Genomic DNA, 13,378 nt, shown 5'->3' with positions numbered 1-13,378 from the left:
TTCTATGTGCTGAGTCAGGTTCAGCACTTGCGATGTGCAGCTTTTGCCTTTCCTGAAGCCAGCTTGTTGTGGAATCAGACATGGGTCTATTTGTTCCATAATTCTATGCAAAATAAGTCTCTCCAGAACTTTGTAGAGGTGGCACAACAGGGAGATTGGTCTGTAGCTTTTTGGCTCATTACGGTCTTTGCCTGGCTTCAAGATGGCGATGACTCTTGCTTTCCTCCAGATTTTGGGGATCTGAGAGGATGCAGTGCAGTTGTTCATCAGCTCCAGCAGCCAGCACTTTGCTTTTGGGCCAAAGTTCTTGATTTGTTCCATCCGTAGATCATCCAGGCCAGCTGCTTTGCCATTTTTACATTTATTGAGAGCCATTTGCAATAATAATAATAATAATAATAATAATAATAATAATAATAATAATAATTTATTAATAATTATATAATTAATAATCTGGAATATTGTGTCCAATTCTGGGCACCACAATTCAAGAGAGATATTGACAAGCTGGAATGTGTCCAGAGGAGGGCGACTAAAATGATCAAGGGTCTGGAGAACAAGCCCTATGAGGAGCGGCTTAGGGAACTGGGCATGTTTAGCCTGAAGAAGAGAAGGCTGAGAGGAGACATGATAGCCATGTATCAATATGTGAGAGGAAGCCACAGGGAGGAGGGAGCAAGCTTGTTTTCTGCTTCCTTGGAGACTAGGACACGGAACAATGGCTTCAAACTACAAGAGAGGAGATTCCATCTGAACATTAGGAAGAACTTCCTGACTGTGAGAGCCGTTCAGCAGTGGAACTCTCTGCCCCGGAGTGTGGTGGAGGCTCCTTCTTTGGAAGCTTTTAAGCAGAGGCTGGATGGCCATTTGTCAGAGGTGATTTGAATGCAATATTCCTGCTTCTTGGCAGGGGGTTGGACTGGATGACCCATGAGGTCTCTTCCAACTCTTTGATTCTATGATTCTATATATATATATATATAGAGAGAGAGAGAGAGAGAGATGATGATGATGAGGATGATGATGATGATGATGTTTGCTTTGGTCTCTTCCTTCCTTCCTTCCTTCCTTCCTTCCTTTCTTTCTTTCTTTCATTCTTTCTTCCCAGATCGGCCGCTCTACGGAAAGCATGATTGACTTTGTGGTGACGGACACGACATCGGGATCCAACTCGGCCATTGACGGCCAGTCGGCCCAGAGCACCATCTCCCGCTTTGCGTGCCGCGTCATCTGCGAGAGGAACCCTCCGTACACGGCCCGCATTTACGCCGCCGGCTTCGATGCCTCCCGCAACATTTTCCTTGGAGTGAGTGAGTCACCGGAGCGACTGTGTGTTTGTCTTGGCATGCTTTGAGCATGCTTTTGTGTGACGTGCCATGCAAGGGCCAGAGGTGCTCGGCCAAAATCCCTAAACCAATGTTTCCAAAACATTTTGGACTCCAACTCCCATCATTCCCGATCACTGGCAGTGAAAGAATAGGCTATTGGGAGCTAAAGTCCAAAACACTTGAAAGACCAGAGTTTGGAAAACACTGCCCTAAATGACCAAACTGCTTTGTTATGCAACCAAGTCATGGCTCCATAAGTAGAGCATATAGACACATAGTTGTGCATTCTTGAATGAGCAAAAGTATTAAAAGAATGCACAACTATAAGTGAGTGAATGACTTAGACGCCTATGCATTGATTGCATAATAGTCCAAAAAAGGACATTTAAGTAAATCTATATATATAAAAAGAGAAAGGGCGTCCAACGGGACAGCAAAACTCAAAAAACCCCTGACGAAAATTTACCAAATTTACCATGCACATACCTCAACCCACAAGGTATGCACAAATCAATTTAAAATTCTAAACAACATTAAAACACACTCACAATTAGACAAAACAACTGAGCATGCACAATGGCGCCCCGCCACAAGTCCCTGGCACACGCACATGGCCGGCTGGCCAACGCACCCTCCGCGCAACGCCCCGATCCTCCGTCGCCCAGCCCCTAACCTCCCATACGTCCTCTTTCCAACGCATCCTCCTTCTTCTTCCCCCGCCCATGCCCCCCCACGTTCACACCATGGCCCCTCCCTCCATCGCCCCACACGTTCACACCACGCCCCCTCCCTCCCCCGCCCCACCCCACATGATCACACCCCGCTCCACACAATCACACCATGCCCCCTCCCTCCCCTGTCCCGCCCCACACGTTCACGCCACGCCCCCTCCCTTCCCCACCCTGCCCCACATGATCACGCCCCACCCCACATAATCACGTCACGCCCCCTCCCTCCCCCGCCCCGCCCCACACGATCACACCCCGCTCCACACAATCACGCCACGCCCCTCCCTCCCCCGTCCCGCCCCACACGTTCACGCCATGCCCCTCCCTTCCCCGCCCCACATGATCACGCCCCGCCCCACACAATCACGCCACACCCCCTCCCTCCCCCGCCCCGCCCCACACGTTCACGCCACGCCCCCTCCCTCCCCCGCCCCACCCCACACGATCATACCATGCCCCTCCCTCCCCCTCCCCACCCCCCACGTTCACGCCAGGCCCCCCCTCCCCCGCCCCTCCCCACACGATCACGCCCCGCTCCACACAATCACGTCACGGCCCCTCCCTCCTCCGCCCCAACCCACACGATCACGCCCCGCCCCACACAATCACGCCACGCCCCCTCCCCCGCCCCGCCCCACACGTTCACGCCACACCCCCTCCCTCCCCGCCCCGCCCCACACGATCATGCTACGCCCCTCCCCCCACCCCGCCCCCCACGTTCACGCCACGCCCCCTCCCTCCCCCGCCCCGCCCCTAAACACCCATACCCCAACCTTACCTCCTGCCTCTCCTTCTTCTTCCCCCGGCCATGCCCCCCACGGAAGGAAGGAGAGAAGGAGGGAGAGAAGAAGGGAAAGAAGGAGGGAAGGAGAGAAAGAAGGAAAGAAAAAAGGTAAAGAAGGAAGGAAGGAGAGAAGGAAGGATAGAAACTGTGAGAGAAGAAGGGAGAGAAGGAGAGAAGGAAGGAAAGAAAGAAAGGTAAAGAAGGAAGGAAGGAGAGAAGGAAGGATAGAAAGTGCGAGAGAAGAAGGGAGAGAAGGAGAGAAGTAGGAAAAAAAGAAGGGTAGAGAAGGAAGGAAGGAGAGAAGGAGGAAGAGAAGGAGGGAGAGAAAGAGGGAAGGAGAGAAGGAAGGAAAGAAAAGGGTAGAGAAGGAAGGAAGGAGAGGAGGGAGAGAATGAAATAAAAAAGTGAAAGAAGGGAGGAAGGAGAGAAGGAACGAAAGAGAGAAAGAGGGAGGGAAGGAAGGAAAGAGACAAGGAAGGGTGGAACCAAAGAGCAAAAGAGGTGAGAAAAGAAACATGTAGAAAAGGAAGAAAGAAGAAGGGAAAGAAAAAGAAAGAAAAAGAGGGAAGGAATGAAAGAGGAGGGAAGGAAAGGAGAGAAAGAGAGACGGAAGGTTGGCCACAGCAATGTGTGGCGGGTACAGCTAGTGTTATATATATGACATCAATTGTGATATTCTTTGTTTTCTTCAAAGTGGCTCACAATCACAAATATGAACACATAAACTATATAAATATCCAAAATAAAACAGTATATTATTATATACTAGCCGTCCCCTGCCACGCGTTGCTGTGGCCCGCATGGGGGCCACCAAACCCTGCCAGTATTTTCTGTTGGTCATGGGAGAACCATGTGCCAAGTCTGGTTCAATTCCATCATTGGTGGGGTTCAGAATGCTCTGTGATTGCAGGTGAACTATAAATCCCAGCAACTACAACTCCCAAATGTCAAGATTCTATTTTCCCCAAACTCCACCAGTGTTCACATTTGGGCATATTGAGTATTCTTGTAGAGTTTGGTCCAGATCCATCATTGTTTGAGGCCACAGTACTCTCTGGATGTAGGTGAACTACAACTCCAAAACCAAAGGACACTGCCCACCAAACCCCTCCAGTATTTTCTGTTGGTCATGGGAGAACTGTGTGCCAAGTTTGGTTCAATTCCATCATTGGTGGAGTTCAGAATGCTCTTTGATTGTAGGTGAACTATAAATCCCAGCAACTATCACTCCCAAAGGACAAAATCATTTTTTTAAAGTGAAGGACATACATTGGGTTGTTAGGTGTCTTGTGTCCAAATTTGGTGTCAATTCACCAAGTGGTTTTTGAGTTCTGTTAATCCCACAAACGAACATTACATTTTTATTTATATAGATTGTGATACGTTATCAGTAGTAATTCTATTTAATTTATTAGTATTACTATATTACAAGATGATTATTACATATTATTATATTGTATTATTATTATTATATTTTGTTACCCCATATTATAAATATTATATATATATACAAGCTATTATATTATTAGCATAACAAAATATTAGTATTCTGTATTGCTATATTGTACTATACAACTATACTGCATTATTATTATTATTATTATTATTATTATTATTATTATTATTAGTATTATATTGAAGGCTTTCATGGCCGGAATCACTAGGTTGCTGCAAGTTTTCCGGGCTGTATGGCCATGTTCCGGAAGCATTCTCTCCTGATGTTTTGCTTACATCTATAGCAGGCATCCTCGGAGGTGCCTGCCATAGATGTGGGCAAAACGTCAGGAGAGAATGCTTCCAGAACATGGCCATACAGCCCGGAAAACTCAGAGCATCCCAATCTATATAAATAAAAATGTAATGTTCGTTTGTGGGATTAACAGAACTCAAAAACCACTGGACGAATTGACACGAAATTTGGACACAAGACACCTAACAACCCAATGTTGTAGTTGCTGGGATTTATAGTTCACCGACAATCAAAGAGCATTCTGAACCCCACCAACGATGGAATCCAACCAAACTTGGCACACAGTTTTCCCATGACCAACAGAAAATACTGGAAGGGTTTGGTGGGCAGTGTCCTTTGGTTTTGGAGTTGTAGTTCACCTACATCCAGAGAGCACTGTGGACTCAAACAATGATGGATCTGGACCAAACTCTACACGAATACTCAATATGCCCAAATGTGAACACTGGTGGAGTTTGAGGAAAATAGAATCTTGACATTTGGGAGTTGTAGTTGCTGGGATTTATAGTTCACTTACAATCACAGAGCATTCTCAACCCCACCAATGATAGAATTGGGTCAAGCTGATGTAGAGATAAAATTTAGGGGTCTTTGCCAGGAGGCAGAGACCAATTAGACTCATCAAAGAGTTCTTTTCCCCTGGTGAGACAGAGAAGCATCCCACATTTTTCCCTGATTTCCCAATGAAAGGTCTCACCAAGTTGAAGAGAAGCCATTGAGGTTTTATTTGCGATTCAGCTGAAAAGGATGCCGAGCTGCAATCATTCGCCAGCAGAGCATGAGGAGAGTACACCAATACAGTCATATTTATAGTGAATTCAAAGTTGCAGAGTTCAAACTCCCCACTCCGGCTTCCTTGTTGTTCCCCGCCATGATTGGGCGATGGGCAAACAGCTGGGAGGCGGCCCTCCCGCCCCCGGTGCCTCTGGACCAATCAGGAAGCTCCAGTGGTCCGTAGGATCCAATGGGGAGACCTCTGCCATCTGGTGGCAACAGCAAATCAGGAGAGAGGGAGGAGGAATGAGAGAGCACAAAGGAATCAGGGAAGGAGTCTTTAAATAAAGGAAATGCCATGTGGCCTGAGGGCCGATCTATTGTGTTCATGAGTGTTGTGAATCAACATGTGTAAAAATATCCAGATCCTTCCTGGCTGTGAGACAGGAGAACAATGATGGCAGCCTGAGGTTAATGTTATCAATGGGAAGTAAACAAAAGCAGAGGGGAAGATTTCCCATTATCTTACTTGAAGAGTGACAGAAACTTTTGCCAAACAATTCTTTACTCTAGTGGGCCATTTCCGATGCTAGAGATAAGAATCTCCTTCTTTTATCCCTGTAAGTATATAATATTATCCTTAGATTTTCCTTTCCAGTTTTTGGAATCTCCAGCTCCTATGTTAATGCTGAGGGCGTTTGGGCTGAGAGTGTGTGACGGTATCATTTCACTAGGTGACCACAGGCAAGAGACCGTTTGAATCAAATCCGTCAATAATGAAGTCTGCAAATGGCAAACCTGCCAATGGGAATGGCCTATTGTAGTTTCAAATGTTTACCAGATTGACCGAAGCATCCCCAATGCCCTTCCTTGGAGAGGAAGGGGTCAGAAGAGGGCAACCCTGGCCCCAAGGCCTTTCCGACCCAGACCCAGCGGTGCTGTGATGCCCTTCTCTGCTTTCCTTGGCAGGAGAGGGCAGCGAAGTGGAGGACTCCGGACGGACTCATGGACGGCTTGACCACGAACGGGGTCCTGGTGATGCACCCCAACGGGGGCTTCAGCGAGGACTCGACGCCCGGTGTGTGGCGCGAGATTTCCGTGTGCGGGAATGTGTACGCCCTGCGGGACAGTCGCTCCGCCCAGCAGCGGGGAAAGCTGGTAGGTTGGAGGCCGAGGGTTCTAGCCAAAGTGGGGTTCTCCATTGCACAAGTCATTAGTTAGTTAGTTAGTTAGTTGATCCCTCGTAGTCCGAAGATGATGGTCCTCCAAGTGTAGTGGCCTGCTGTGCTGTCACCCGCTGGGCCTGTGAAAGAGTCTGTAGACAGGACGTGTTTTCTGAATGCCCAACGGGACGCCGGGGGTGCCTCGGCTGAGAGGCCTTTCCCCACACAAAGTACTTTTAAAGACTTAGAAAGTTCAACAAGGTTCTTATTAATGCTTAAATCTTCAATAAGTCAAACAAATACTTCAGGGCTTTGAATCAACTGGTGGCTTGCTTAAATCTTGTCCACAAGGGACAGGCAACTTTCTTCATAAATCCTTGACCCCTCTGTGAGACGAGGGAGAGAGAGACTATTTCCTCTTTACAAAAACCTCTTTACTGCCTTATACTGATTCAGTTTCTTCTTTTATATTGGCTGGGACTTTCTGTATGCTGTTAAACCTTTGTACTTTATATCACAGGCAATGAAACACTCTTGTGTATAACGAAGTAACACAGTTTATTTATAACTTCTGGCTCCAACGCTTGTGGTTACATTTGTGTTTTGTTGCAATCTTGAGGCTTACAGTCAGTATCATCTACTTGGTTTACTTTTCTGAATAAACTTTCAATGTTTCACATTCACAAACATGTTACTTGCTTTACACACTCTTGGCCGAATTATATTCTGAACTAAGGCAACTCTAGCCTTCTTTATGTTCCTTAAAACTCGAGCTCTATTTAACTAACTGCTTCTCTATATCAGAAGTCTATAATACATCTTAATAACTGCTTATTTCTAACAGGTACTCAAAAACCAACTCTCCTCTTCACACACAGATTCCTAACTGTCATTTCCAAACTCCCTCACTCTAACTGCCTCTTTCAGAACCTTGGCCCCACCCCTTTGGAATGTTCAGCTCTGCTCTCCCCAACTGTCATTTTGGCCTAGCAGCCTTTTCAAATCCTGGGCCTACACTAATCTGCATATGACTAATCGGCTTCACATATGCAAATGAATGCAAATGAATCCTATCTCTGCTGTTGCTACCCTGTCTGTGCCTATTCTTCCCTATCTGCCATATGTAAATATAGAGCTATACACCAAAAGTTTAACATAGAGTAGCAATTTCGCTACACCCTCCCTGGGTTAAGCTCTGCTGGCGTGGGCCCTTACACCCCTACACCCGGTCCAAATTGCGTTATGGCTGCCGGGAGTGGTCCTTACCAAACAGAGTCCTTTAGTAGATTTCCTTTTTTTTTTTTTTAAATGATTTTTATTAAGTTTTTCACAATCCACACAAGGAAAGAGGGGGAACAAAAAACAAGGAAATAGATCAGTAGGAAAGGGAGAGGTACACACAAAAAAGACAAAAACCCACCATATCTAACTAACATCTAATACATACAGTACAACTACTCAAACTATTAAAATGACTTCCACTCCAACCTCAGGGTCTTTTCAAAATAATTCTTCACCTTAATATCTTTTCTTATCCCATTGTTTTTTCAACTTTCTTTTCATAATCATATATCAGGGACCAATCTGTCCTCCTCAAAACTCTTCCTTCATTTCTTCTCAACAAAAAAGTTAATTCGTCCATGTCTCTTATTTCTTTAATTTTCTTCCACCAGTCTTCAATACTCGGAACCTCACCGTTCTTCCAATATTTGGCAAAAACCATCCTAGCCGCCGTTGTGCAGTAGGTAAATAATTTATCTTCGTTCTCATCCAATTTACAATCATCATCTGTAAAACCCAGAAGATAATATTCGGGTTTCTTCTTAAAACTTTTCTTTAATATTTTTTGTAATTCCTCATGAATAATAGACCAGAACTTTGTTGTTTCTCTACATGTCCACCACATGTGGTAAAAAGTGCCTACTTGCTCACTACATTTCCAGCACTTATCTGATACATTTTGATACATATGACTCAGTCTGCTCGGAGTCAAATACCACCTGTAAAACATTTTATACCAATTTTCTTTTAAATCCATAGCATATGTATATTTCAATTTTTTATTCCATATTCTTTCCCATTCCCCAAAGTGGATGGGCCTTCTTATATTTTCTGCCCATTTAATCATAGAGGTTTTCACCTGTTCTGTTTCTGTCATCCACTGGAGCAATTTATTATATAATATTGTAACCGTTTTCCTTTGTGTTTTTAGTATTCTATCCCATATATTCTCATTCCAATCGAAACCTGTTTTTTGGTCTTGTTTAAAATAATCTTTAATTTGTAGGTAGTTTAACCAAGTTATATTGCTAAATAAAGTCTTTAATTGTTCAAATGATTTCATCTCTGTTGTTCCCTTCACCAATACATCCTTATATCTTGGCCATGTCCTCCATCCTAGTAGTCTTCTTTGATGCGCCTCCATTGCTGAAATCCATAATGGTGTTGTGTTATAAAAAAGAGCTTTATACCTCATCCATGTCCGTAATAGGGAGGCTCGCACGAAATGATTGCCGAAATTTTTCTCCTTCATCTCTCTATTATACCATATATACGCGTGCCATCCCACTCTTAAGTCATGACCTTCTAAATTTAGGCACTTCTCTTTATCTAAAGTCATCCAGTCCCTAATCCAGGACAGTGCACAGGCCTCATGATAAGTCTTCAGATCGGGAAATCCCAATCCTCCTCGTGTTTTCTTATCTATTAAGTTCACATAATTAATTCTTGGTCTTTTTCCTTTCCAAACAAATTTCATTAAGTCTTTCTTCCACTGTTTGAACAGCGTTTGACTTCTTATTATCGGTATATTCTGGAACAAAAACATAAGTTTTGGTAATACATTCATTTTTATCAAAGATATTCTACCCAGAAGAGATAATTTCAGCCGGTCCCAGTTCTGCAAATCCTTTTGGACCTTCTTCCAGACTGATTCATAATTATTCTTTAAAAGTTGTCCATTTCTGGCTGTGATCCAGACTCCTAGATATCTGATTTTCTTAACACCTTCTATTCCAACCTGTTGTTGGATCTTTATTTGTTTCTCCTTATTCACATTCTTAAATAAAAGTTTAGTTTTCTTCATGTTCATCTTAAAACCTGCCACCTTTCCAAAATCTTCTATTTTGTTTATCCAACTTTGTAAATTTTTCTCCGGGTTTTCAATTGTACCTATTAAATCATCTGCAAACGCTCGTATTTTGTATTCGAATTTACCGATTTTTGCTCCTTTAATCTTTTCATCTTCTCTAATTTTCTTCATCAGGATCTCCACTGCCATAACAAAAATTAATGGGGAGAGTGGACAACCCTGTCTCGTACCTTTCGTGATTTCAAATTCTTGAGTCACTTGCCCATTCACTTTTACCTTAGCTTTTTGAAATTCATAAATAGCATTAATTGCATTATTAAATTTCTCTCCCATGTCCAACTCTTGTATCAAAATCTTGAAGAAATCCCAATTCAAATTATCAAATGCTTTCTCAGCATCTATTGACAAAAGGGCAAATTCTTTTTGATGATTGGTCTCATAATATTCCAAAAGATCTAGAACGTTGCGTATATTTTCTTTCATATGTCTATTTGGAAGAAAACCTGTTTGTTCTTCGCCGACCCACTTACTTAAAAAAAAATTTAGTCTTGTGGCCATAATATCTTTAGTAGATTTCCAAGAGGAAAGAAGGCTTTCAATTCCTAGCGAAGGCTGGCTGAAAAACCGTGGAGCTGTATTTCTCCAGCAAAAATCTGGTTGTAGAGTTGTGGAACTAAATTCCCCAACAAAGGCTCTGTAGAGCTGTGGGACTGGATCCCCCCAGCAAAGCTGTAAAAGACAAAGCTTTCTACAGGTGGAACTGATTCACGTCCTGTACAAAAGGCTTCTCTGTGTGAACTGAACTAGAGGTCCCCTTTTTCCCTCCTTAACCCAGAAAAAAGGGCGGAACTAAAGAACATAATGATAATTGATGAGTCATTGGCCCTATGATTGCAAACCAAGGGAAGCCACCTTGAATTGTGGTGCCCAGAATTGGACACAATATTCCAGGTGTGGTCTAACCAAAGCAGAATAGAGGGGTAGCATGACTTCCCTAGATCTAGACACTAGGCTCCTATTGACGCAGGACAAAATCCCATTGGCTTTTTTTGCCGCCACAACCATTGTTGGCTCATGTTTAACTTGTTGTCCATGAGGACTCCAAGATCTTTTTCACACGTACTGCTCTCGAGCCAGGCATCATCCCCCTTTCTGTATCTTTGCATTTCGTTTTTCCTGCCTAAGTGGAGTGTCTTGCATTTGTCCCTGTTGAACTTCATTTTGTTAATTTTGGCCCATCTCTCTAATCTGTCAAGATCATTCTGAATCCTGCTCCTGTCCTCTGGAGTCTTGGCTCTCCCTCCCAATTTGGTGTCGTCTGCAAACTTGATGATCCTGCCTTCTAGCCCTTCATCTAAGTCATTAATAAAGATGTTGAACAGGACCGGGCCCAGGACGGAACCCTGCGGCACTCCACTTGGCACAGCTAGATGAAGTTACAAACACAAACAGTCAATTTGTGAAACCATATAGATGTTCTTTCCTTCCTTTTCCCTTCAGCTGCTAACTTTCCCCAACGGTAGTTGTTAATAAAGATGTTGTGCCCACGGTTGTACGGTTCTCTCCTGTGTCTCTCCAGGTGGAGTCGGAGTCCAACGTGCTCCAGGACGGCTCGCTGATCGACCTGTGCGGGGCTACGCTGCTGTGGCGGACCTCGGAGGGGCTCCTGCGCACCCCAACGCTGCAGCAACTGGAAGCGCTGCGCCAGGAGATCAACGCCGCCCGGCCGCAGTGCCCCGTTGGCTTCAGCACCTTAGCCTTCCCCAGCTTTGCGCAGCGCGGGGTGGTGGAGAAGAAGCAGCCCTGGGTCTACGTCAACTGCGGCCACGTCCACGGCTTCCACAACTGGGGTTTCCGCAAGGAGAAAGGGGGCCTGGAGCGGGAGTGCCCCATGTGCCGGCGGGCAGGTCCCTACGTGCCACTCTGGCTGGGATGCGAAGCCGGGCTCTACCTGGGTGCCGGGCGGCCCACCCACGCCTTCTGCCCCTGCGGCCACGTCTGCTCCGCCAAGACTGTGCAGTACTGGGCCCAGATCCCGCTGCCCCACGGCACCCACGCCTTCCACGCCGCCTGCCCCTTCTGCGGCACGTGGCTCACGGGCCAGCAGGGCTTCGTCCGGCTCATCTTCCAGGGGCCGCTCGACTGAGCCGGGGAGGGGGGCGGGCGGGCAGGCGGGCGAGGGTCGGCGGTGGGCGAGGGAGACGGCAAATAAACAGCAAAACATCCCGGAAGGCTTTCTCATCCCTTGTCTCATGCGGAAACGGCGTATCTCTGTGTTCTTTGGGCTTAGTGGGCCATTGCGGGAGGCCCAAGGTACATCTCGACCAGGTATGGGCAAACTTGGCTGTCCCCCATGAATCAGGGCCAATCGCAGGACTTTCGCAGGGCACCAGAGCCTATCAGGAGGCTCCTGCTATCTCGACGCTCCAGCGAATCAGAAGGGAGGGAGGCGGGATGAAGGGAGACAATGCATTCTGGAGTGGATTATGGAGTTTTAATGTCCTTAGGCTTATCGAGTCCGGGGATCGGCCTTCCAGAGAAGCCACTTTATTGTGCTGAGATGGGCCTGTGATAAGCATTAGGAATTGTGGGAGTTGGAGTCCAAAACACTCTGTGGGACGAAGATTGCCCATAGAGTCATAAAATCAAAGAGTTGGAAGAGACCTCATGGGCCATCCAGTCCAACCCCATTCTGCCAAGAAGCAGGAATATTGCATTCAAATCACCCCTGACAGATGGCCATCCAACCTCTGTTTAAAAGCTTCCAAAGAAGGAGCCTCCACCACACTCCGGGGCAGAGAGTTCCACTGCTGAACGGCTCTCACAGTCAGGAAGTTCTTCCTCGTGTTCAGATGCCTGAACGGATGCAGTTTGGCACCAGCTAACTAAACTGCCATGGCTCTCTAACAGTGGTTCTCAACCTTCCTAATACCACGACCCCTTAATACAGTCGTGGTGACCCCCAACCATAATATTATTTTCGCTGCTACTTCGTAACTATAGTTTTGCCACTGTTATGAATCATAATGTAAATATCTGATGTATGAATTTGGCACAAATACCCAATACGCCCAAATGTGAATACCAGTGGGGTTCAGGGGGAGATTGATTTTGTCATTTGGGAGTTGTAGTTGCTGGGATTTATAGTTCGCCTACAATCAAAGAGCATTCTGAACTCCACCCATGATGGAATTGAACCAAACTTGGCACACAGGACTCCCATGACCAACAGAAAATAGTAGCAGCGTTTGGTGGCCATGGTCCTTGAGTTTGAGAGTTGTAGTTCACCTACATCCAGAGAGCACATAATGATGGATCTGGACCAAGCTTGGCCGGATACTCAATATGCCCAAATGTGAACACTGGTGGAGTTTGGGCAAAATAGACCTTGACATTTGGGAGTTGTAGTTGCTGGAATTTATAGTTCAGAGCATTCTGAACTCCACCCATGATGGAATTGAACCAAACTTGGCACACAGAACTCCCACGAGTGACAGAAAATACTGGAAGGGTTTGGTGGGCATTGGCCTTGAGTTTGGGAGTTGTAGTTCACCTACATCCAGAGAGCACTGTGGAGTCAAACAATGATGGATCTGGACCAAACTTGGCACAAATACTCAATATGCCCAAATGTGAATATTGGTGGAATTTGGGTGAAAGAGACGATATTTGGGAGGTGTAGTTGCTGGGATTTATAGTTCGCCTACAATCAAAGAGTATTCTGAACCTCAACAATGATAGAATTGGGCCAAACTTCCCACAGAAAACCCCCATGACCAACAAAAGGTTTTCTGGTGGTCCCAACCCTTGGGTTGAGGAA

The 13,378-nt window shown here is 45.6% G+C and overlaps 1 protein-coding gene across 1 annotated transcript in view; it reads left to right on the top strand.

The window, feature by feature from the left end:
* PELI3 (pellino E3 ubiquitin protein ligase family member 3) overlaps positions 1 to 11,783 on the top strand; it is a 44,635-nt gene extending 32,852 nt beyond the window's left edge. Inside the window, exons 5-7 of the mRNA XM_060758204.2 lie at positions 1,109 to 1,306; positions 6,274 to 6,462; positions 11,138 to 11,783. Coding sequence (XP_060614187.2) covers positions 1,109 to 1,306; positions 6,274 to 6,462; positions 11,138 to 11,704 — 954 coding nt within the window. The 3' untranslated portion in view covers positions 11,705 to 11,783. The remainder of the gene's footprint in view (positions 1 to 1,108; positions 1,307 to 6,273; positions 6,463 to 11,137) is intronic.
* Positions 11,784 to 13,378: the final 1,595 nt, after the last annotated feature.

The sequence above is a fragment of the Anolis sagrei genome, chromosome 12, assembly GCF_037176765.1.
Source record: "Anolis sagrei isolate rAnoSag1 chromosome 12, rAnoSag1.mat, whole genome shotgun sequence".
In the NCBI taxonomy this organism is placed as follows: Eukaryota; Metazoa; Chordata; class Lepidosauria; order Squamata; family Dactyloidae; genus Anolis; species Anolis sagrei.
Note: the sequence above shows the minus strand (reverse complement) of the source record. Positions and strands in the feature narration are given on the sequence as shown.